This window comes from Schistocerca nitens, chromosome 8 (assembly GCF_023898315.1).
Source record: "Schistocerca nitens isolate TAMUIC-IGC-003100 chromosome 8, iqSchNite1.1, whole genome shotgun sequence".
NCBI classification, from domain to species: Eukaryota; Metazoa; Arthropoda; class Insecta; order Orthoptera; family Acrididae; genus Schistocerca; species Schistocerca nitens.
In genome coordinates this window covers 486153755-486175935 of record NC_064621.1, presented here as the reverse complement: position 1 = coordinate 486175935, position 22181 = coordinate 486153755, and the positions used below count along the sequence as shown (strand labels likewise).

The 22181-nt window shown below is 40.8% G+C and overlaps 1 protein-coding gene across 1 annotated transcript in view; it reads right to left on the bottom strand.

Moving 5' to 3' along the window:
• LOC126198725 (A disintegrin and metalloproteinase with thrombospondin motifs 7-like) overlaps positions 1-22181 on the bottom strand; it is a 673695-nt gene that overhangs the window by 107940 nt on the left and 543574 nt on the right. The window contains exons 8-9 of the mRNA XM_049935245.1: positions 14458-14547; positions 6621-6830 (exon numbers count right to left, since the gene is read on the bottom strand). Coding sequence (XP_049791202.1) covers positions 6621-6830; positions 14458-14547 — 300 coding nt within the window. The remainder of the gene's footprint in view (positions 1-6620; positions 6831-14457; positions 14548-22181) is intronic.

The window sequence follows — 22181 nt, the reverse complement described above, 5'->3', positions numbered from 1 at the left end:
TTAGCAAAGATAGGCTGGAGGGGAGATGGGTTTTAAGGACAAGTTTTAACAGCAGTTGAATCCACTCGACACATGATGGAACATTTTGGAAGCGGAAATGTGTTTGTATTATCTGTAAATAAACAACGATGATTCAACAAAAAACTCTGCAGATTATTATTCTGTCATACATACAGGGTGTAGAAATAACACCACTGGTCATAATGATGTCAAATTGCATCGGAATATTATCAGAGAAGGGGGGAAATGTATGGCAGAAGAAAAAAAAAAGTGTGAAAATTGATCAATAGAGGGTGCTCTATGTGTCAGAATACGTAAATGAAAACATCAGTCATGCGCAAAACCCATTCAAGTTGGTATAAATACACTGGGTACATGGCTTTTCCTCCTTTCGCATCTGCGATGTTCACCATGACTGTCTCAATGCAGGATTGCACTCTGCTTGTAAAGCTGTATTACAAGAATGATGACTGTGCACACATCTCTCTGCAGAAGTTCTGGAAACTGAAGGGTTTGAAGAGAGAGAGAAAAAAAAAAAAAAAGAAAAAAAGAAAAAAAAAAGAAAAAAAGGCATTGGTCAAATGACTGCCATGGTTCTGGAGAAAATGATTTGGAAATTTGAAAAGACGGATTCTTTTGGTGTGAAACCTGGCAGAGGGAGGATACAAATTGATTTGACATCGGTGGAAGCAGTGGCTACAGCAATGCAGGAGGAGACAAGTGGTGGTGTGCAAACAAGTACTGCACAGAGAATTGCCAAAACATTGGACATACCCGTGAGCATTCTTTGCTATCCATTCAAAATTACCCATGTGCATGAGTTGCCTCCTGTTGACATGCCAGCAAGAGAGACCTATGCTTTAGAATTTCTTGCTCACATGGAAGTGGACAATGATTGGCTGTGGAAGATTTTGTGGACAGACGAAGTCCACTTCCATCTGACAGGATATGTCAATACACAGAACTGTCAAATATGGGCAATGGAAAATCCACACGCAAATCAACCAGTACCACTTCATCCTGAAAATGTCACTTTTTGGTGCGGGTTTATGGCATCATTTATCATAGGGTAATATTTGTTTGAAGAGACAGGTGCTTCCAGTCCTGTTACCTGTGCTGTCACTGGCAAGTGCTATGAGTGTCTGTTGTGCAACCACATCATCCCAGTTCTCTAACAGCATGGATGTGTGGATGGGATCATTTTTATTCAAGATGGCACTCCTCTGCACATTACAAATCCAGTTCGGCAGCTGCTGAAACGCCATTTCAGAAATGCTAGAATTATCAGCCGCCACTTCCCTACAGCCTGGCCATCCCTATCACCTGTTCTTAATCTAAGTGACTTCTGGCTGTGGGGCTATTGTGTTCAGTGTTCTGACTGCAAACTTAGCTGCATTGAAGGCATGCATTGTGCAACACATTCTGAACATGACTCCAGAAACACTTCGATTAGTTGTGGAACAAGTTGTTTCTCGATTTCAACTTGTTGCAGAAAATGGTGGACAGCATATTGAACATGTTTTGTGCCAGTCATAAGGAAATTAATAATCTGATTTGATTTGGATTGATGCTTTTTATGTGGTTTCTGGCCTCAAGACAATTAAAAACAGATGTGATTGATGCTTTTTATGAAGTTTTTGGCCTCAGGACAATTAAAAACAAATGTGAGTGATGCTTTTTATCTAGTATTTGGTGTCAGGACAGTTAAAAGCAGATTTTTCCCATCCAATGTGATACAACCTTGCCGTAGTGGATGGGTCTACGTAACTAACACTATCACACCTGTACACCAATGCACACTGAGTAGTACAGTTTGTTTAACATCAAACGTACACCTTAGGCATTGTTGTATGATTCCTTTGATATTTTAGATGACCTCTATTAAATTATGATGCTTACAGTGCCATCTATTGCTACATTTTGTAACTATTTATTTTTCTTCTACCATATGCTTTCCCCCTTCTCTGATAATATTCCATTGCAGTTTGACATCATTCTGACCAGTGGCATTATTTCTACAGCAGTTTGGAAGTTTAATTATAATCACTCTGTATATAGGAAGACCAGCTGCAATAAGAGCTAGCATTTCCTTTCCTAGTGGAGCAATCTACATCCCAAGGAATTTAAGGTAAGTATTGCCTTTACCAGCAACACACACAACTATAGAGAACTGGCTTTATAAATATAAATCTTTAAGCTTTTCTGGATGTTGATCTGTTGGTGGAGGAGACAAATATTATGTGCCTATTTCTGTAAGTGTAGAAATTACTATTCAATGTAATCTTTAACACGTGAGGAACCCTGTCCTCACACTGATAGTAATTGGAATGCTCTCTAAAGAAGTGGGAACATTTCGCAGTGTCCCAGCAGTCTTTCAAAGGTTCCTTGAGCAACTGCTGCATGATTTTCAGGGCTACATAAATTATTTAGAAGACACTGAGGTGATGGGGACTACAATGGAAGAACACTTGCAAAACCTGTGGCAGCTGCTCCACACCCACCAGTCCACAGACCTCCAAATCAATCTTGAAAAAAAAATTTTTTTTTCAAACAGTGATAAAATACTTAGGACACATCATCTCTCAAAAGTATTAAGCCCACACAGAAGATGGTCAAATAAGCCATCATACTTCCTCGACCCACAAATTTAAAGGACCTTCAGCCCTTCCTGGGAAATTAATGTCCTAATGAAAATTTATCTCAGGTGTGGTGTCAGTTGTGCATCCGCTCAACATCCCAACATAGTGCAGTAGAAGTTGTGTATTGGCGGGGCCATGTGCAAAGGTGTTCAAAACACTGAAGCAGGCCTTCCTGTCAGTACTACTTCTCACCACATTTCAACTGTGCAGACATCATGTCTCGGCACATTTCAACTGGGCTAACAGCAACTTCTTGTGGCAGGCAACTCTGAACAGGACCTGGAGGCTGTCCTGGGAGGTAGAGACACAGATGGCTCTGAACATCCAATCACATTTGCATTGAAGATGCTCAATGCCATGAACAAGACGTATTCACATATCATAAAAGAGGTCCTCACAATAATCTTTGTGCTAACTAAATTTTATGTATTTCTCTACAGAGCAAAGTTTCACCTCATCATGGACCATAAGTCTTTGATCTTCCTCTTCAGCCCTGCAGCAAAGCTATCCAAGAGGAAAGCCCACCAATGCAAGAGCTGGGCATTCATCTGAAGCAGTTACAATTATGAAATTCACTTCCACTATACCCCTCAACATGACAATGTGGACACCCTGTCCCATCTCCCAATGGGTTCAACATGGAGTTCAACCAAGGCAAGACTTTTTGCTTCCAGCTGGATGAATTGATGAAGTGGCTCTATGGGTAAAGGATGCGTTTCCCATCAAGAGGGGGGGGGGGGGGCTGTGGGTGTAGCATGGCCAAGGAATCCATCTTACAACAGGGCTGGTTGGAATACACTCTTGGTCAACTCCACTCCTTGCTAATCCTGGTAGACAGAGTTATATTACTAGCCATGGATCAATTGTCTATCTGGGTAGTCCTACCAGAACCTCCTCTGCACCCAGAAATCTTGTGGCTCCTGCACCAAGATCACTGGGGTGTTTTGTGAACTAAACTGACCACCCAGTGCCTTGTTCAAAGACCGAGTAAGTATATACACCATCAGGTCGAATATCTTGTCTGCAACAGTTAGCAGTGCGAACAACAGCAAGTCACTTCTACCGAACATTCTCACCCTGGATGACACACTCTTGCCCATGGAAATGGTTTACATTGAGTTTGTGGGCCACTTCACGGGTCCCATGTGGACGATTGTCCTCAATATGTGCTCGAGCTTACTGTTCATGGTCAACTGTCAGTCCACGATAGTGTGGAGGCTGAAGTCGCGGTGCTCAACAAAATTTTCACTATAGGAGGGCTTCCTCTCACAATGGTGTCAGTGTGGAGGCTAGAGTCGCAGTGTTCAACAAAATTTTCGCTATAGAAGGACTCCCTCTCACAATCGTGTCAAACAGTAGACCACAATGAGACTTTCAACCTGCAGTGGAGAGTGTGCTGTTATGAAACTTCCTGACTGGTTGAAACTGTATGCCAGACTGAGACTCCAACTCAGGACCTTTACCTTTTGCAGGCAAGTGTTCTACCAACTGAGCTACCCAACACTGACTCACAACTTGTCCTCATAGCTTTATTTCCACCATTACCTCATCTCGCATCTTCTAAACTTCACAGTTCTCCTGTGTAACTTGTAGGGCTAGCATTCCTGGAAGAAAGGACTTTGCAGACACATGACTTAGCTGAGAAATTTTTCCAGAATGAGATTTTCACTCTGCAGCAGAATGCGTGCTGATATGAAACTTCCTGGCAGATTAAAACTGTGTGCCAGAATTAGACTCAAACGTGGAACCTTTGGCTTTCAGGGATAAGTGCTCTACCAACTGAGCTACCCCAGCACAACTTACGACCTGTCCTCACAGCTTTACTTGTGCCAGTACCTCATCTCCTACATCACAAACTTCACTTCTTTCCTCCTGCAAAACTTGTACAGGACTAGCACTCCTAGAAGAAAGGATGCTGTGGAGACATGGCTTACCCACACACTGAGGGATGTTTCCAGAATGATATTTTGACTCTACAGCAGTGTGTGCACTGATATGAAACTTTCTGTCACATTAAATCTGTGTGCCAGACCAAGAATTGAACTCAGGAAGTTTAGGAGGTGGGAAATGAGGGACTGGTGGAAGTAAAGCTGTGAAGATGGGCCTTGCGTTGTGCTTGGGCAGCTCAGCTAGTAGAGCACTTGCCCATGAAAGCCAAGGTCCTAAGTTTGAGTCTCAGTCCGGTGCACAGTTTTAATCTGCCAGGAAGTTTCATATCAGCACACATTCTACTAGGCAGAGTGAAAATCTCAATCTGTAAATATCCCCCAGGCTGTGGCTAATCCATGTGTGCACAATATCCTTTCTTCCAAGAGTGCTAGCCCTACAAGTTTCACAGAAGAACTTCTGTGAAGTTTGAAAGGTAGGAGATGAGGTACTGGTGGAAGTAAAGCTGTGAGGATGGGTTGTGAGTGGTGTTTGTGTAGCTTAGTTGGTAGAGCACTTTCCCCTGAAAGGGATGAGCCACTAACCCTCTTTCTAGTTCCTGTAGGTTGAAACTGACAGGGGAGAAGTGCCTAGGTAAACTTCTCTATGGCCATCAGCTCTAGACACTCCTACATCTCATTCTGCCCATGCCTGTGAGACTGCCCACAGCACTGTCTCCACAATTCCGGCTAGGTATCTGTGTGTTGTAGCCTTCAGATGTCAGTACTAGTAGATTTCCATGATCATCTGGCAGCAGCTGGGATGCCATGTGTTCACTCTGGCTATGGGTGACTAGGCAGTGACATACCATCAAAATCAGCACCGCTTGCAGTGAGGGACCAAGCTGCTGCCACCTCCAAGCCCTCCGGCAGACAAACACTGCGGCAACACCACCTTTCATTCCTCTGCTATCTCCCCTCCTGCTCCTGAGTTCTTTCTGCCATATAGTTCTCAGTTCTGTTCACCAATTCCTGCCAATCCCTTATCTCCCTCTCTTTATAGGCTGTCTGAGATGGATGAGATGTCGGAAGAAGATCAGACACGGTACTGGCCTGCTGACATTGATCTCACCACTGCAGCTCCTTTCTGTGTCAGATCCCAACTTAGACATGGAGTGACCTCAGCTACCAGCACTGAGGTCACTGATTGTGTCACCAGGCAGTGACCTTCTGGCCATACACTCCTGTCCATGCTGACTGGGAGCTGGTAAAACCAGAGGAGGCATTCGAGGCTTCCAAAGACATCGTCCTCATCCTGGTTCAGAGTGCTGCCTGGCTGCTTGGCCAAGTGGGGATCAACTAACCGAGATGTAGCTCACTGCTTCCCCATGGAAGAAGGAATGTAGTAACCCACCGGGCTTCCACCTAGATTTTGGGCACCAGCCAATATTTTCAACATATGCTGTCATTGCACCTCTGGCACATACAACATGCCAGTTACTCCACATCCACTATTGTGAAGTGTGACCGCCAAGGAGCGACACCTGAAGGACTGCACACAACAGCTTTGCAGGCACCTCCGAGTGCCACCTGCGACACGCCATCTACATATGTTGTTGCCCTCAGTCTACTCTTACTCATTGTGCTATTTAATACACTAGCTAGAACTGTACTGTATCTGTCTTGCAACATGACTATGTCATACACTGTATCTGTTGTGAACTATTTTCCTACGAGGTGACTAAGTATACTTGTTCTGGAGGGTCATTTTTTTTTTTTTCTTTTAAGTTGTGAGTTGCAACAGAAGTATCGAGTTGTCAACAGGCACACACAGTGACTCAATGCTTCTGCTATTGGGTGAGTGGGCTCCTCTACTTATAAATTAGTCTTAAGAAGAGATTGTTTTCACCTCAGGAGTTTACATTTCCAAATCTGACATCTTTCTAGGAAAAACCTAACCAGGAATCTGCAAGGAATGAAGTAGTGAAACAAAGAACACATTTTGAAAGAAAATGTAAAGTATGAGTATGAAATAGAGTAACATGGAGTTGGTCAATAGCAAACTGCATTGAAGAATGTTTGGGATTTATACAATAATATAAGTTATGTTGCTTACCTGTGTGTTACAGAGTCTGTAGCGACGACGTTCTCCAAGGCAATACTTCCCTCCAAATTTGGGAATTGGGTTGTTGCACTCTCTTTCAATAGTGGAAATTCCAGCACCACATGTGCGTGTACATTCACTCCATGATCCCCATTCCCCCCACCCACCATTTACTGGATCAGGTCGATCTACAACTTCAACACACTTGCGATCTTGACACCACTATAAAACAAAAATTTATTTTAGGAGAACTTGGTTTGTAGCAGCTCTGAGGTTGTTCTATTATGTAATAAAGTGAGTCACAATATTTTGGCACACATGAATACACTTGTTATAAAGTTTCTTCTGATTGATTCTTTTATTCAATCCCTTTCTTGATGTAAGATAGTAAAAATAGGTTAAAAATTTGGAAATGAGAATTATTTAACAGAATATTCAAATCACAGATTAATTATTACAATATTCATGCAACAAAAATAAATATGGAAGACCATATGAAACAAAGATGGTAAGTTATTAATGCACTATTAGTTTATTAGTAATAATAATAACATTTATGATACCAGGAAAAACTGCAGTAGACCTAACTGTTAAACTTTACACATGTCTAAGTGAGGGCAAAAACATATTTACGCTCTTGAGTTCACTTTCATACAAAATCTGAATAAAAATAAGCTACAGCACTAGTTATTACAGCAAAGTGATACATCTATGTATGTTTATACAACCATTGTCATCTAAGTAAAACTTATTATATAATCATAATATTTTTCGCTCATCTTGGCAATATTTTGCAGTTGATGCAAGAGCTTCCTGTTCAGGCATTCTCCCACATAATTGTGAAATTTTATCCTAGTATGTATTAGACTTGTTACTAGTACAACACGTTTTTATGAATATGTAAAAAGAAAAAAGTTTTCTAGTGTCATGTTAGAAAGTGTCAAAACCTATTTTAGTGCTTATGTTCTATGTTATGTAAGGAAATCCTTACCCACTTCTTGATGATACCATCAAATGTGTAGCCCCAAGGTATCAGTGCAGCTCCTAGCAGCAGATAGAGCCCTATAGAAACTCTCCTAAGATCTCATCTGCTTCCCAACAATGCTGTTCTCAGGTATAGCGGGGGTGGGGGGTCTCACTATTATTTATGCATATCAGAAATTTATAAATTTATTGACAGAAATTTCACTTGTGACAGATCATCACTCATCGGTCACCACCTTTTGCCCTTACTAGACCAGTGGTGTTTATTGCCTTCAGTGCTGGACACTGGACTTGCTTAAATTTCATTATTCTATCCACTATCAAGCAGAAAAGTTACATGCCAATGCAGAAGTGCTATCCTGATTCCCGAGACAACCTGCCTCAGCCTTGAGGCCAACGCGATTTGGACTGGGCTTTGGCTGATTGCAAACTTTTCCTTAACATTGCACAACATTGTGGCCACCATCTGCAAGAACTAGATGTTACACTACCTTGTTTACTCTGTACAATATTGGTAGCCAGACATGCCTCCTGGGCTTGAATTTAGTTCTTACAGGCCACGGCAGCATCAGTTGTACATCTAAATCAAGTGGTTGTGTGGTGGGTTTCTGGTGAGAACCACTGTCACTTCCTAATGCCTCCTTCTCTTCAGTCACAAGCACTGCACCTCTTGCACACCATCTATTGGGGTACATTCCAGGTGAACAGCTTGGTGTGTCAACATGTGCTCTGGCCAAATATTGATTTTGACATCATGGAACTGATCAGCCAATGTTCCATTCATCAGGCCCATCAAGCTCCAGCAATTCCCTTCCTGGTCAGATGGAGCATATTAACTTAGATTTTGCTGACCTTTTTTTGGCTCCATGTGGTTGATCATGATTGATTCCTTTTCTCAATGCCCTTTTATGTTCTGTATGTCTCAGATCACTAATGCCACTACCATCACAGTTCTGGAAAGTCTTTGCCCTTGAAGGCACCCCATGCACCTTGTTGCTGACAAAGGGATGCCATCCTATGATTTTGGATGGTTATACACCTGTAAAAGGATTCAACATCTTCAAACTGCAAATTCTCGTCAGCCCTACAAAAGTCATGCAGAACATTTTATCCGCACCTTCAGAAGCTAGCTCTGCAAGGAACAAGCACATAAGGTCAGTACGCGGTGCATGGTCGACTTTGGTTTTTTGGGAGAATTTTAAGAAAGTGTACCTCATCTGTGAAGTGGACTGCATATAGAACACTAATGTGGCCCATTTAGTACAATTTCCACAAAAATCATGGGCTTTTCTAAATCCTGAGGATACAAGTGCATGTCCCAAATTATGTTCATAAAAGTAGAAACTGTTGTGTGTGCCATTTTAAGAATATTGAATCAACTGTTAATCAAAATAATTTTACTGCCTAATGTGTAAATGTATTATCATCATTTATGTCTTTTATGTTAGGTTTAAAAATGTAATAACCTTATATTTTATTTTATCATTTTATAACAGCAGACCTACACACATCTTTAAATAGGTTCTGTGGACAAAGCCACAGGCAGTTCGTGCTCAACAGTCAATGAGTAACATTTCCACTATCATTTCTGGTTTAGCATTCAAAGCATGTAATATAAAGAATTGAATAGATGTTTATTGTCTCATAACATACAATTTCAAGTCATTGGCTTTATGTATAGAATATTCATCAAATCACAAAAACTGGTTAACAATTTTTCTTATAACATTATTAATATCATAAATTGTACTGGATATGTAATTAATATGCAACTAATAATTTTTCTTAAAAAGTAACAAACTTTTAAAAATTAGCAGTCCTAAGTACTTGCTCCCTCCCGCTCAAATTTTCAAGTTGTTCTTCATGAATTCTTTTACTGAATGGTAACATTTCTGCACTAGTTTTTTGTATAAGGTTTTTTACAGTGTTTCTAAATTTATACTGAGCAATTCTCTTCCTATCACTTTGTTATAAATATTCATACTCACATATTGTGGAGTTTGAGCATAAAGTTTTAAATGTTGGGTGGGCAGCATAAAATTATTTTGATTTTTGCTGTTGTAATCATGTTGAAAATGCTTTGCTAAAAATAAATCCGGGTCACTATGTGCAGAGATAATCAGATCATAGATGTGTAGTGAGGGAACACTTCATGTACTCAGATTTTTTAAGAGTGGGCGACAAGATTTCCTTCGCCCTACATTGTGCATATTTCTAATGATGGTTTTCTGAAGTTTTAATATTGGACACATATGGTTTGAGTTACACCAAAATACAATTCCGTACCTCATTACTGATTTGATGTAGATATTATCTTTTTTACATTCATACTGGAAGCATTGTACAATATTCTCATTGAAAATGCTAGGCTACTTAATTTACTTGCAAGGTACTGTATATGTGAGCCCTGTGACAGATTTCTATCACAAGCAGTATATTTTTTCAAGTTCCATAAGATATGTGCAGTGCCTAACTAACCAGTCTGATATCTCCATTGACAGTGCCTGCAGGGCATTGCATAAGTGCTTTAGCTTTCTGTCAGTGGATCATTATATCAGTAACTCCAGATGAGAAAAAACTTGATGATTGGTTTCGGTCTGACATAATATGCTTCCATCTTGATCGATATGTGAATGCACAGAATTTGTGCATCTGGCAACAGAAAATCCACATCAGTGGCATGAATCCCCTCTGTATGCATGAAACTGTGAATGTTTCTGTGTAGTGTCATGTATGCCAGTCTTCATCACATTCTTTCATGGCACTGCGAACGGTGGGCACTACGTATAGATAGTGCAACTATTTGTAAACAATGTGCTTGTACACAAGCTATAGAACTCGTAGTTTCATGAGGCCAATGATACCACTTGTGCAGCCGACAATGACATGACTTTCTTAGAGCAGTGTTTTCATGGAAAACTGTCATCAAAGAGGGTTGTGGCCTCTCAGTCTCCTGACTTTTTTGCAGTGATACTTTAAGGATGCTACTTGCAAAACTCACCCTCATACTATTACTGAAAGTTGAAATTGATCTATGTGTTGTTATAATACCTCAATCATTGTTACAACAGATGTTTAAGAGTATGCAACATCATATTCAGTTAAGTGAATCATATACAGGAGGCCACTTTCAACAACTTTTTGACCTAAGTCATTTTCCTAAATCATTACATTACTTTTCGAACATCATATATCAATGAATTATGTATATAATTACTGATACACAGTTGTGGTTCACAGTACATTCATGAAATGGTCGTATGAGAAAATCGATGATTCATCACTACCTTGGAGATGCTGTGTCCCATTGCTCACTTGTCAACTACACCACCACATTAAAACTTACTTAGATCTTGATAACATTCCATTGCAGCAGCAGCAACCAATCTAACAACTGCACCAGACAATTGTTGTCTTTTATAAGCTTTGCTGACTGCAGTGCCGTATTCTGTCTGTTTACGTATCTTTGTATTTGAATATGCATGCTTATACCAGTTTCTTTGGCACTTCACTGTATGTGTGTGTGTGTGTGTGTGTGTGTGTTTATGCAGGCTTCTGCCAGATACCATATGTGTTTCAAATTTTTCAGTTAAACTTTAACCAAAATTTAAGTTCTGTAGTAGATTTAGCTTTTCACAATGTCACAATGAATGTTGTATTCAATATTTTCAGATGCAGGACCATACTCACACATCAGTCTATCTTTAAATAGTATGTTGTGAGTAAAACTCAACAACAACTAATGAAATTTGTATAAAAAAAAAGTGGCAGTCCTGAAGCAAGCACCCCCCCCCCCAAAAAAAAAAAAAAAAATCCATGGTAGTATACACTGTTGAAAGTGCATTGGTAGTGCTAAGAATGTTATAAAAGATATTTTCAGTTTCTGGACCCTACTTTCACATCAGCACCTCTTTAAAAAGTATGTTGTAAATATAAGTCAACTACAATTAACTACAGAAATTAACTTTTATATCACAGAAATGTGACGCAAGAATGATCTATGGAATTTCTAATTATGCATGCTGGAAAGGTCTCTTCAAAACACTTGAGATTCAAGGGCTGTCTATATAAAGTTCGTATCTTTGGATAGAAAAATGATAGAAATCCTTGACCTTAGTGTTTATTAGTCTTTCTCGGTATAGGATTTTGTAAAATTTCATTTTCCAGTGATATTTTACCTCTCATATGCCATGACTGTAAAAGTGCTCACTTTGTCCTCGGAATAAGTTTTCCACCGCAACAATCACATCATCATCATTGACAAACTGGTTCCTGTAGCTTTCGATAGTGGAAAAAAAATTCTGGGTGGCACATCTGGTAAATAAATGTGGTAAGATTCTGTAGCCTCAGCACGAACAAAGAGGCACATGTCCTTGAGCAATGTGAGTGTGAGCACTGTTGTGTAAGAGTCACACACCTTCTACAATCATTCCTCTCCTTGTCTGTATAATCTCAGTTTCCTTGCTGGTGAGAAAATTTTGTTTACACTGTGCAATATTGAGCAGCCTCCTTCTCATATAGTTGGTGAGGACGACTTCTTGACAATACCAAAAGACAGACTCTTCCTGGGAGAGGACTGTGCCTTTATCTTATCTGGCAGGAAGGAATCTATGTACTTCCATCGTTTTCTTCTCCTCATTCATTTTTATGTTGAAATGGTGAATCCATGGCAGGACAAATTGTCTTCCTTATTCCTGCAGATTCTCATCATTTCCAATGCATGTGTCATGTGATGCTTCCTTTCAGTGGACATTAACAAACTATGGACTCTTTGGACCAACTCTTTTACCATGTGCAGTAGATCATGCAGGATCTTGAGCAGTGATCCTACATTTCATACCAACCACTTGTATGGTAATGCGTCTACCAGAAAAAGTAAAGCTTCCATCTTCATGATGATCCTTAGTTCCTCCATCAGAGGCAGACAATTACTTATTGGTGAATATGCATGATTACAATGAAACAACCCTTTATTCCTTTTTCATAATCTTATATGTTGTTGCATTATTTTCGCTATACACAACCTCTATCTTACCAAAGATTTCCTTTGCCGATAAATAACTGCACAAAGGACAATGTACCACTGCAACTACCTTGCTTCTCTTCTCTACAGCAATACCATCACATGATGGAACTTGGAAAGAAGCATTGGCTACAAAAAAACACACTGCATTTCCATTGTATAAGTCCACCTCCATAGCTGAGAGGGTCAGCATGACTGACTGTCTAGTGAAGGATCCAGGTTCGTTTCCCAGTACTGCCAAGGATTTTTCCTTGATAGGAGGGCTGTAAGAGGATTCACTCGGCCTTGCGGTGCCAACTGAGGAGCTACTTAACTGAATAGTAATGGCTCCAGGTCATGAAAACTGGCAATGGCTGTGATAGTGGTGTGTTGACCCCATGGCCCTCCATACTGCATCCAGTGATGCCACTGGTGGAGGATGACACAGGAGTTGGTCAGTACTGATGGGCCCACCAGGGCCTGTGGATGGAGTTTACATTTATAGTCCAGTACATAAGAGTGTTAAATATACAATGTATTTCCACTCAAGGGTCGAAACTTTATGATCCCTTCTTATGCAACACATAAAGGAAGTGTTGAGTCACAGTTGGGTACAATGGAAAGACTCCTAAACATTTAAGCTTTCGGCCAAGCAAGATCACTTTGCCAAGGTCCCCCCTTATAAAGAAACTCTGCTTGATAGGGAGAAACGTTTTTCTTCTCAACAATTTCAAAGAGAGGACACAAGTAAACATGAGAGGAAACATATGCCACTGTCACTCAACCAGTCAAAAATGAAATCCATTCACAAAAGGAAATTAACCTTCAAGAACAATCGTCAACAATACGTGACCACCTTAAAAAAAGATTTGAAACTTAAAGGATTTAGAGTGATATTTGTGAATGAATAATTTGAAAATGACATGGAGCAGTGAGCCGTCACATGCCAAGGTTTGTTGGCTGGCATCCACACTGTGGCAGTCTCATTAAGGAGGCATAAGACTTTCAAAAGAGGCCTCCATAACAAGACGGTCGCACTGTGGACACAGAAAGTTACTACCTGCTAGCAGTTACCAGCAGCCACCATCTGACAATGTCAAACTGCCTCAAGCAAATATTGGAGTTTTACAAAATGTAATCCATACAATGATCACGATATCTGTTTGGACCACATTATTTGGATTGGTATACGAAAGAAAATTCTTATTTGGGCATGTAGCAAATCTGGTTAATACCTCACCTCAAAAACTAGGGAATTGTGCGTCATGTGCTGTTACAGCATAACAAGAGTTCCAGAAGATTTTTCATTCAGGTGCATGATTTCCTCCGTGAACAACTTCGAGACCACTGGATTGGATGTGGTTCAGCAATACCTTAAGCCCCACTGAAATGACAACCAGGAATCACTGACCTTACCACACCAGAAAGTTCATTTCTGGGAATAACAGAGTACCCTATGCCTCAACATCAGTACAAAACTTACTGGTACGAAGTACTGCACCGAAGTATTAAGGAAGCCTTTGAAAGCGTAACTCATGAGATACTCTGCAAGGATAACATGGGGACACTTAAATATCTGTGTGCACAAACAGATCTGCTGTATTCATAGCTGTCATGAGGAAGTCATCTATTTTGATCTAGGGGTACAGAAAATTCTGATACACATTGTACAATGATGTTATGTCCGCCACAATATAAGTATTTAACAAATTAATTTCAATAACAAGCTGAAAATCAATAGTATTCAAAAAGAAATAAAAAATGCCTTCACTGAGTGTTTCTGTAATAGAGAAAATGAATTTTTAAGAGTCATTAGCTAGAGCCTAACATTTACATCCTTTATGGTGCACTAAATGAACTCACCATGTTCCAGCCACAGGATGTGCCTGGAGCAGCTGGTCTCAAGATTGTAGAACACAAAGGACCCACTTGACACCACAGCCTCTCACATACCTGCAAGAATTAAATTACAGCTCTACCTTTCATTGCACTATACACAATTGATTTTCAAGATTCATAATTTTTAGTTAAATGATAACCGTTTGTTAGGTCATATAACTAATATGTCAACATTATAAAAAGGATAGATTGCTACTCACCACATAGTGGATTGCTGAGTCACAGATAGGTATAACAAAAAGACTGTCAAACAAGTAACCTTTCAGCCAAAAAGAGGTTCACCAGAATTAAACAATACACACACACACACACACACACACACACACACACACACAAACAAACAAACATGCAAACACAACTCAAACACAAATGACCACACACTCTGGCTGCTGAGACCAGACTACGAGCAGCAGACCACATGGTAGGGGTGGAGGATGGCAAAGTGTTCCATGTGGGAGCATACAGGATGAGATGGAGAGAGGGCAGGGCAGCTAGGTGCAGTTGTGAGGTTAAACAGCAGAGGAAGCAGATCCATCCTGTCAATACCAGCTTTTCTGTATTGTGCAGGTGGGAACTCTCCCTGCACTATGTCCTACATTCACATAACCTTCCTGGCCTCAACCTTCATTGGTCATTGTCCTTTACACACCTATCCCATTCCCTGTTCCCATTCCACCACTACACAGCACTCTATTTCATCAATGCACCCACAGTCTTTTTACTGCCCTCCTTTTCCTTTCCCCCTCCCCATCCTCACTGTCTAACCTCCTAACTGCCCCTAGCTGCCCTATCCTCTCTCCACCTCTTCCCTGTATGCACCCTCAAGCAGCAATTCACTGTCCCCCATCAATATCCTGCTACCCCTCCTCTTCCCCGCCCCAGCCTCCTCCTTATCCCCACCACCCAGACTCTCCCATCACGCACTCCTGCTCGCAGTCTGGCCTTGGCAGCCAGAGACTGTGGTTCTGAGTGTGCGAGTTTTGTATGTGTGTTTGTGTGTGTGTGTATGTATGAGAATTCTGAAGAAGGCCTGTTTGTTCAAAAGGTTACTTTTTTGACAGTCTTTTTGTTGTGCCTATCTGAAAATTAGCATCTCTGCTACATGATGAGTAGCAATCTACACTTTTCATAATATTGTCCTGGATATTCCCTTGTTTAATATGACAATATTTTATCACAGTTTATATCAGTTTTACATTTATATTATTTCTTCCCAAACTCTACAAACAATTTTGCAGTTTGTCTTACAATTTGTTTGAGACATACAATGACGTACTACTGAGAAAGTAACACTGTGCCCGTTAAAACCTTATTCAGAGTCCTCACATGAGTTTGAACAATACAGTGTTGTTTCTGAATGAACAACACAGAAAATGATTTGCATTCACCCCCCCCCCCCCCACACACACACACACAAAAGGGCATGCACTAGAAGTGACTTCCAGATTGTCTTGAGTTTGGCACAATGGGAACCAAATGAGGAAGCTGATCCTTATGGGTCAATGGTAAAGTATTTATCATCATATAGCAGTTAGCATTTACTTTTTGGCAATGTGAGAGTGACTGGCAGTTGTATTACAGCAATACTCATGTTTCAATCAATGCCAGCAGCGCAGCAAGTCACATATTTTTATTTGTTTAGTTTAATTCTCTTAAATTTCTTGAGTGTTTTTTTCTTTAAGAGGTGTAATCTTGCATTTTGGTTAACTGGAAAGTGTTGAGTCGTGCAGTCCGTACCTCCGATCTCATTTGTTTGTATTGAACAGACAGCAACTGATCATCTCCCAGCTGCCACTGGTGGCTCACGAGCAGAGCAGCAAGATACATATTTCTCTCTTTCTGTGTTTTTGATGGTTTAATTCTTAAATTCCTTGTGTGTTTTTGTATTTGAGAGATGCAATATAATGCTTCAGTAACTGTAAAGCATAGCTTTAGCAGTCCACAGCACAGCTGTAGCTTCTTTTGAATGGCCAGCTACACAACTAGATAAGGTATCAGCCTCCAACAGATCAGGAGGATATCAAGTTATTTACAATAACAAAAACAATCAACTATTGATAAAATTATTTCATTGTGTAGATAAAAAATCTACTCACCAAGTGGCGGCAGAACACACACATAAAGGACTGTTGTGATTGGCAAGCTTTCAGAGCCAGTGGCTCCTTCTTCAGGCAGTAGGGTTGAAAAGGAAGGAAGAAGGGTGAAGGAAAAGGACTGGAGAGGTCTAGGAAAAGGGGCAGATTTCAGGAAAGTCACCCAGAACCGCAGGTCAGGGGAGACTTATCGTACAGGATGAGAAGGAAACCTCAGGCAACTCACAAGGACTAACACCTCAATCCTTAGAACTTCTCACCCCACCAAAACCATGCACCCCCACCTTTTGCCTTCTTCCTAAGATCCAAAAACCCAATCATCCTGGCTGTCCTACAGTTGCTGGCTTCAAAGCACCCACGGAATGTATATCTGCCTTAGTTGATCAACACCTGCAACCAATAGTACAAAGACTCCCCTCCTACATCAAAGATACCAACCATTTCCTAGATTGTTTGAAATCCATGTCTGTCCCACTTCCACCACTCCCCTTGCTTGTCACCAATGATGTCACCTCCCTCTATACCAACATCCACCATGTACATGGTCTGTCTCCTGCTGAACATTTCCTCAGTCAGTGCCCACCTGATTCCAAACCTATGACATCCTTCCTACTCACCTTAAACAACTTATACTTACCAACAACTACTTCATCTTTTAGGGACAGACATACAAACAGATCAGGGGTATGACCATGGGAACCAGGATGGCTCCTTCCTATGCCAACCTTTTCATGGTCACTTGGAGCGGGCTTTGCTGGGGTCCATAAGTCTTCAGCCCCTGGTTTGGTTTTGATACATTGATGACATCTTTATGGTAGATACTCATGGTGAGGCTGACCTGCTAAAATTCCTGGAATCTCTGAATCTTCTCCCAATTAAATTTCACATGGTCCTATTCCAAATCCCATGCCACTTTCCTTGACGTTGATCTTGTCCTCACCAAAGGCCAGCTACACATTTCGATCCACATTAAACCTACCCAACAAACAACAGTACTTACATTTTGACAGTTGCCATCCTTCCCATGTCAAATGTTCCCTCCCATACAGTCTTGGCATCTGTAGCAAACATATTTGTTCAGATGCAGACTCTTTACAGCAATACACCACCACTCTCACTTCAGCCTTCACTGCACCTAGTTACCCCACTAGCCTAGTTAATAAGCACATTTCCCGGGCTATCACATCCAGTCCTGGTACTGCTGATCCCTCCACAAAACATCTCCAGAGCACACTATTGGTGACTCAGTATTATCCTGGTCTGTAATGTGTCAATCAGCTACTTTGACAGGACCATGACTTCCTAAAATCATGTCCTGAAAGGAGATCCATTCTGTTTGAAATTTTGCCCACCACACCTAGAATAGCTTTCTGTCACCCTCCCAATCACCACAATATTCTTGTCAGACCCTATGCTCCTTCTGCACGCATCTCCCTGCCCTATGGCTCCTACCCTTGTGACCATTCCCACTGCAAGACTTGCCCTATGCATCCCCCTACCACCATCTATAATAGCCCTGTAACTGGCAAAACATATAGTATCAAAGGGAGAGCCACCTGCAAAATGACATGTCATATACCAGTCATTCGGGAGGACGATGGTTCAATCCCACGTCCAGCCATCCTGATTTAGGTTTTCCGTGATTTCCCTAAATCACTCCAGGCGAATGCCAGGATGGTTCCTTTGAAAGGGCACGGCCGACTTCCTTCGCCGTCCTTCCCTAATCCGATGAGACCGATGACCTCGCTGTCTGGTCTCCTTCCCCAAACAACCCAACCCATATACCAGTTATTATGTAAACACTGTTCAGCCTTCTACATTGACATGACTACCACCAAATTATCAATTAGGATGAATGGGCATAGGCAGATGATGTATACTGGCAACTCGCAGTATCCTGTTGCAGAGCATGCTCTACAACATGACATTCATGACCTCGCATCTGTTTTACCACATGCGCCATCTGGATTTTTTCCCCAGTTTCTCAGAACTCTGAAGGTGGGAACTAGCACTACAGTAAGTCCTTGGTTCTTGCCACCCACCTGGCCTTAATTTATGTTAATTTCTTCCATTTCAGGTTTTCTTCACTGTAACTACTCTTTGCTTCACTCTGTTTTAGTTTTCTATATCTTTCATTGTCTTTCCCGTCTATTTTTCACTGCCCTCCTCCCACCCCTGTTACATACAATGCACCTAGGTTTTCACTCTTAACAACTCATGCACAATGTTTTAGTAGTAATCTCTGTCTTTCATATTACCCTGTCTTCCAAAAAAGGCCTTCCATTCTCATCCCGTACTTTCCCAAAATCTGCCCCTTTTCCTAGACCTCTCCAGTTCTTTTCCTTTACCCTTCTTCCTTCCCCCTCAACTCTTCTGCCAGAAGGAGGAGCCACTGTCTCTGAAAGCCTGCCAATCACAGCAGTCTTTTATGTGTGTGTTCTGCCGCCACTTGGTGAGTAGATTTTTTATCTATACAATGAAGTTATTTATTTAGCTTTCTCTGTGAGCTTTTGTAGCTAATTCTGGTTAGTACTAGTATGGGTAGGATGTGTGCATGCTCTGCTTGGACACAGGAGGAGCTGGCCTCGGGGTGTAGTGGTGGCAGAGTATCTGATGGGTTACAAGGAACATCTCAGGTGTTGCTTGTTTTGCCTACCTTGCAGTGTTAGATCCATCCTCACTGCAGGGTGAGTGGCAGGTTGTAACACATTCACGTTGCTTGAGACTGCGTGTCTGGGCTCGTCCATTCACCCTGAGTGGACAGGTGGCTACGCCTTCAGCAGGTTCTGAGCAGACACACAAAGTGATGGGTTTGCTAGTTATCAGGAGCTCCAATATGAGATGTATTATGGAGTCCCTTAGGGAAATAGTATTCAGGACCAGAAAGAAATCCAGTTTGCACTAGGTATGTCTGCCAGGTGGCCTCATCCAAGGTGTAGAGGAGGCCCTGCCTGCAGCTATTGAGCATGCAGTGTGCAGTTCTCTGCAACGTGTGACTCCCTTTGGCACCAGTGATGTCTACCACTTGGGTTCTGAGGCCATCCTCAGTTTACATGTGCAGCTGGTGGAAGTGTTAAAGACAGCTGGCTTCAAGCACAAGATGCGAGCAGAGCTCACAATTTGCAGTATTATTCCCAGAATTGATTGGGGTCCTTTGGTTTTGAGTCAAGTGGAGGGTATCAACCAGAGTTTCCACCAATTCTGTGACAGTCTTGGATGAGATTTCCAGACCAGTGTTATGGGATGGAGAATTGCAGGATTCCCATTGATGGATCTGTGGTGCACTACACAAAGGAAGTAGCTACTCACACAGCAGAGTACTTGTAGAGTGCTCATGATTTTTTTTTCTTTTAAAGGCTAGGTGGTAGTTTGAGGTCCTCTGATGAATGCTCACCAGTTGATACACAGAGAGTGAAATCACTTGATGCACAAAGTAAAGATACACTGAATGTCAAAATTTTAACTGTAAATTGTTGAAGTATTTGTAACAAAATTCCAGATTTTATTACGCACCCAAAGCGGAAAATGAGGCATTGAAAGGCATCAAAATACTTAAAAAGGGCAGATAAGAGATTATAGTCAGCAGTTGGGGTCTTTACCGTAGTCGACAAAAATATTATGTCTGTCGAGAATGAAGTTAAGTCTGTGAAGTTATCCAGATGCGTGTAACAGATCTAGGTGAACTCAAGTTAATTATTGGAGGTTTTTACTGGCCATGAAATCCACGATGACAGTTTTAGTATCATTCAAAGAAAGTCTACGTTCAGCACATACCTAGATCACACAATGTTAGTTGGAGGTGGCTTTAATTACCGAGATTAGACTAGGATGTCATGTGTGAGGTGATACGGACAGGTAATCTTGTCTAGTACTTATGAACACTTTTTTCGAATACTGTCTTGAGCAGCTAGTTCAACAGCCCATGTAAAGTGGAAATATTTTAACCTTGTACCTAAAAACAGACTGACTTTAAGTTAATAAATCCATCACAAAGGCAAGGAGAGTATTTTTGCTAGAAACAGCAGATAAGCAGTTGTTAGCTTCTCTCACACACATACAATTAATGGGTGTACTATGATACAATATGATGGATATGGAGGAATTACAGGAAAATTTTAAGTGGGTTGTGAATTGCAATTTGGAAAAGTATGCACTGAGTAAGTGGATTAAGGAAGGGCAAGACCGACTGGGGTTTAACAATAAAATCTGAAAACACTTGGGAAGCAGAGACAATCGCATTCTTGGTTCAAAAAAGATCGCACAAATGACGACAGGCAAAAGTTAATAGAAATTCATGTGTCTGTAAAAAGCACGATGAGTGATGCATACAGCAACAATCACTATCACATTTTATTAAAAGATATTGCCAAGAACCAAAGAAAATTCTGTTCCTACGTAAAACTGCTAATCATGTCAAAGGCTTCTATATAGTTACTCATTGATCAGTCTGGTGTGGCAATAGAAGACAGCAAAAGGAAAGCTGAAGTGTTACACTTCATGTTTAAGAAATTATACATGAAGGAAGATCATACAAACATACCATCATTTAATCACTGCTCAGGTTCCCATATGGAGGACATAGTAAGAGGCTACCCCTGGTGAAGAGAAGCAACTGAAGGAGTTGAAAACAAATAAGCTGCCAGTCCAGATGGAATCTCAATTCTGTTTTACAGACAGTACACTACTGCACCGGCCCCTCACTTAGCTTGCATTAGTCAAAAATTTCTCACCCAGTGCAAAGTCCCAACCAAATACAAAAAGATGCACATGACTCTTCTATATAAGAAGTGCAAAAGAATTGATATGCAAAATTATAGACTATATGCTCAACATCACTTTGCTGCAGAATTCTCAAACATATTATCAGTTCTCATACAATAAATTTCCTCAAAATGGAAAAGCTTCTGTCCATAAATCTTCATGGATTTAGAAAGTATGGTCATATGGAGGCATATAGATAGCTGTTTTTCTCTCGGTCTATTAGCGAGTGGAACATGAAAGGAAATGACTGGTCATGGTACAAGGTACCCTCCTCTATACACCCTATGGTGGCTTGTGAAGTATGTATGTAGATGTAGATGTAGATGCAGATATAGCAGATACACTGAGTTTTCGTACAGCTAGTTTGTGAGTTCAGCAATTCGAAATGGAGTACAAGTTTTTGTTAAAGTGCAGTTCTTCTTAAAAATACCATCCACAAACTGTAAGTTACATAGTAGCAAACTCCAACAAGAACTCAGGATACTTGCATCAATCACAGGATACTTGCATCAATCAGATTTGGAGAACAATCTCAACAAAACATATTACACACACTAAGCACAAATTATGAATGTGACATCACATAATAATAATAATAATAATAATAATAATAATAACTGCAACATGCTTCATGCAGTACTTGAAGCATACATTATGTATAAAAAATTGTAATTTTGGATCTAATTAATTTCTTTTCACTTCCTGCTTAAGAACAAGGAATGTTACTCTATACTGCTTAGTATGATTTGTGCTTATGCTAGTGTAATTTAAGCAAGGAAATTATAAAGAAAGCCGCTACCTTGAAACAGGCTGCTGATTCCTCAGTTATATTAA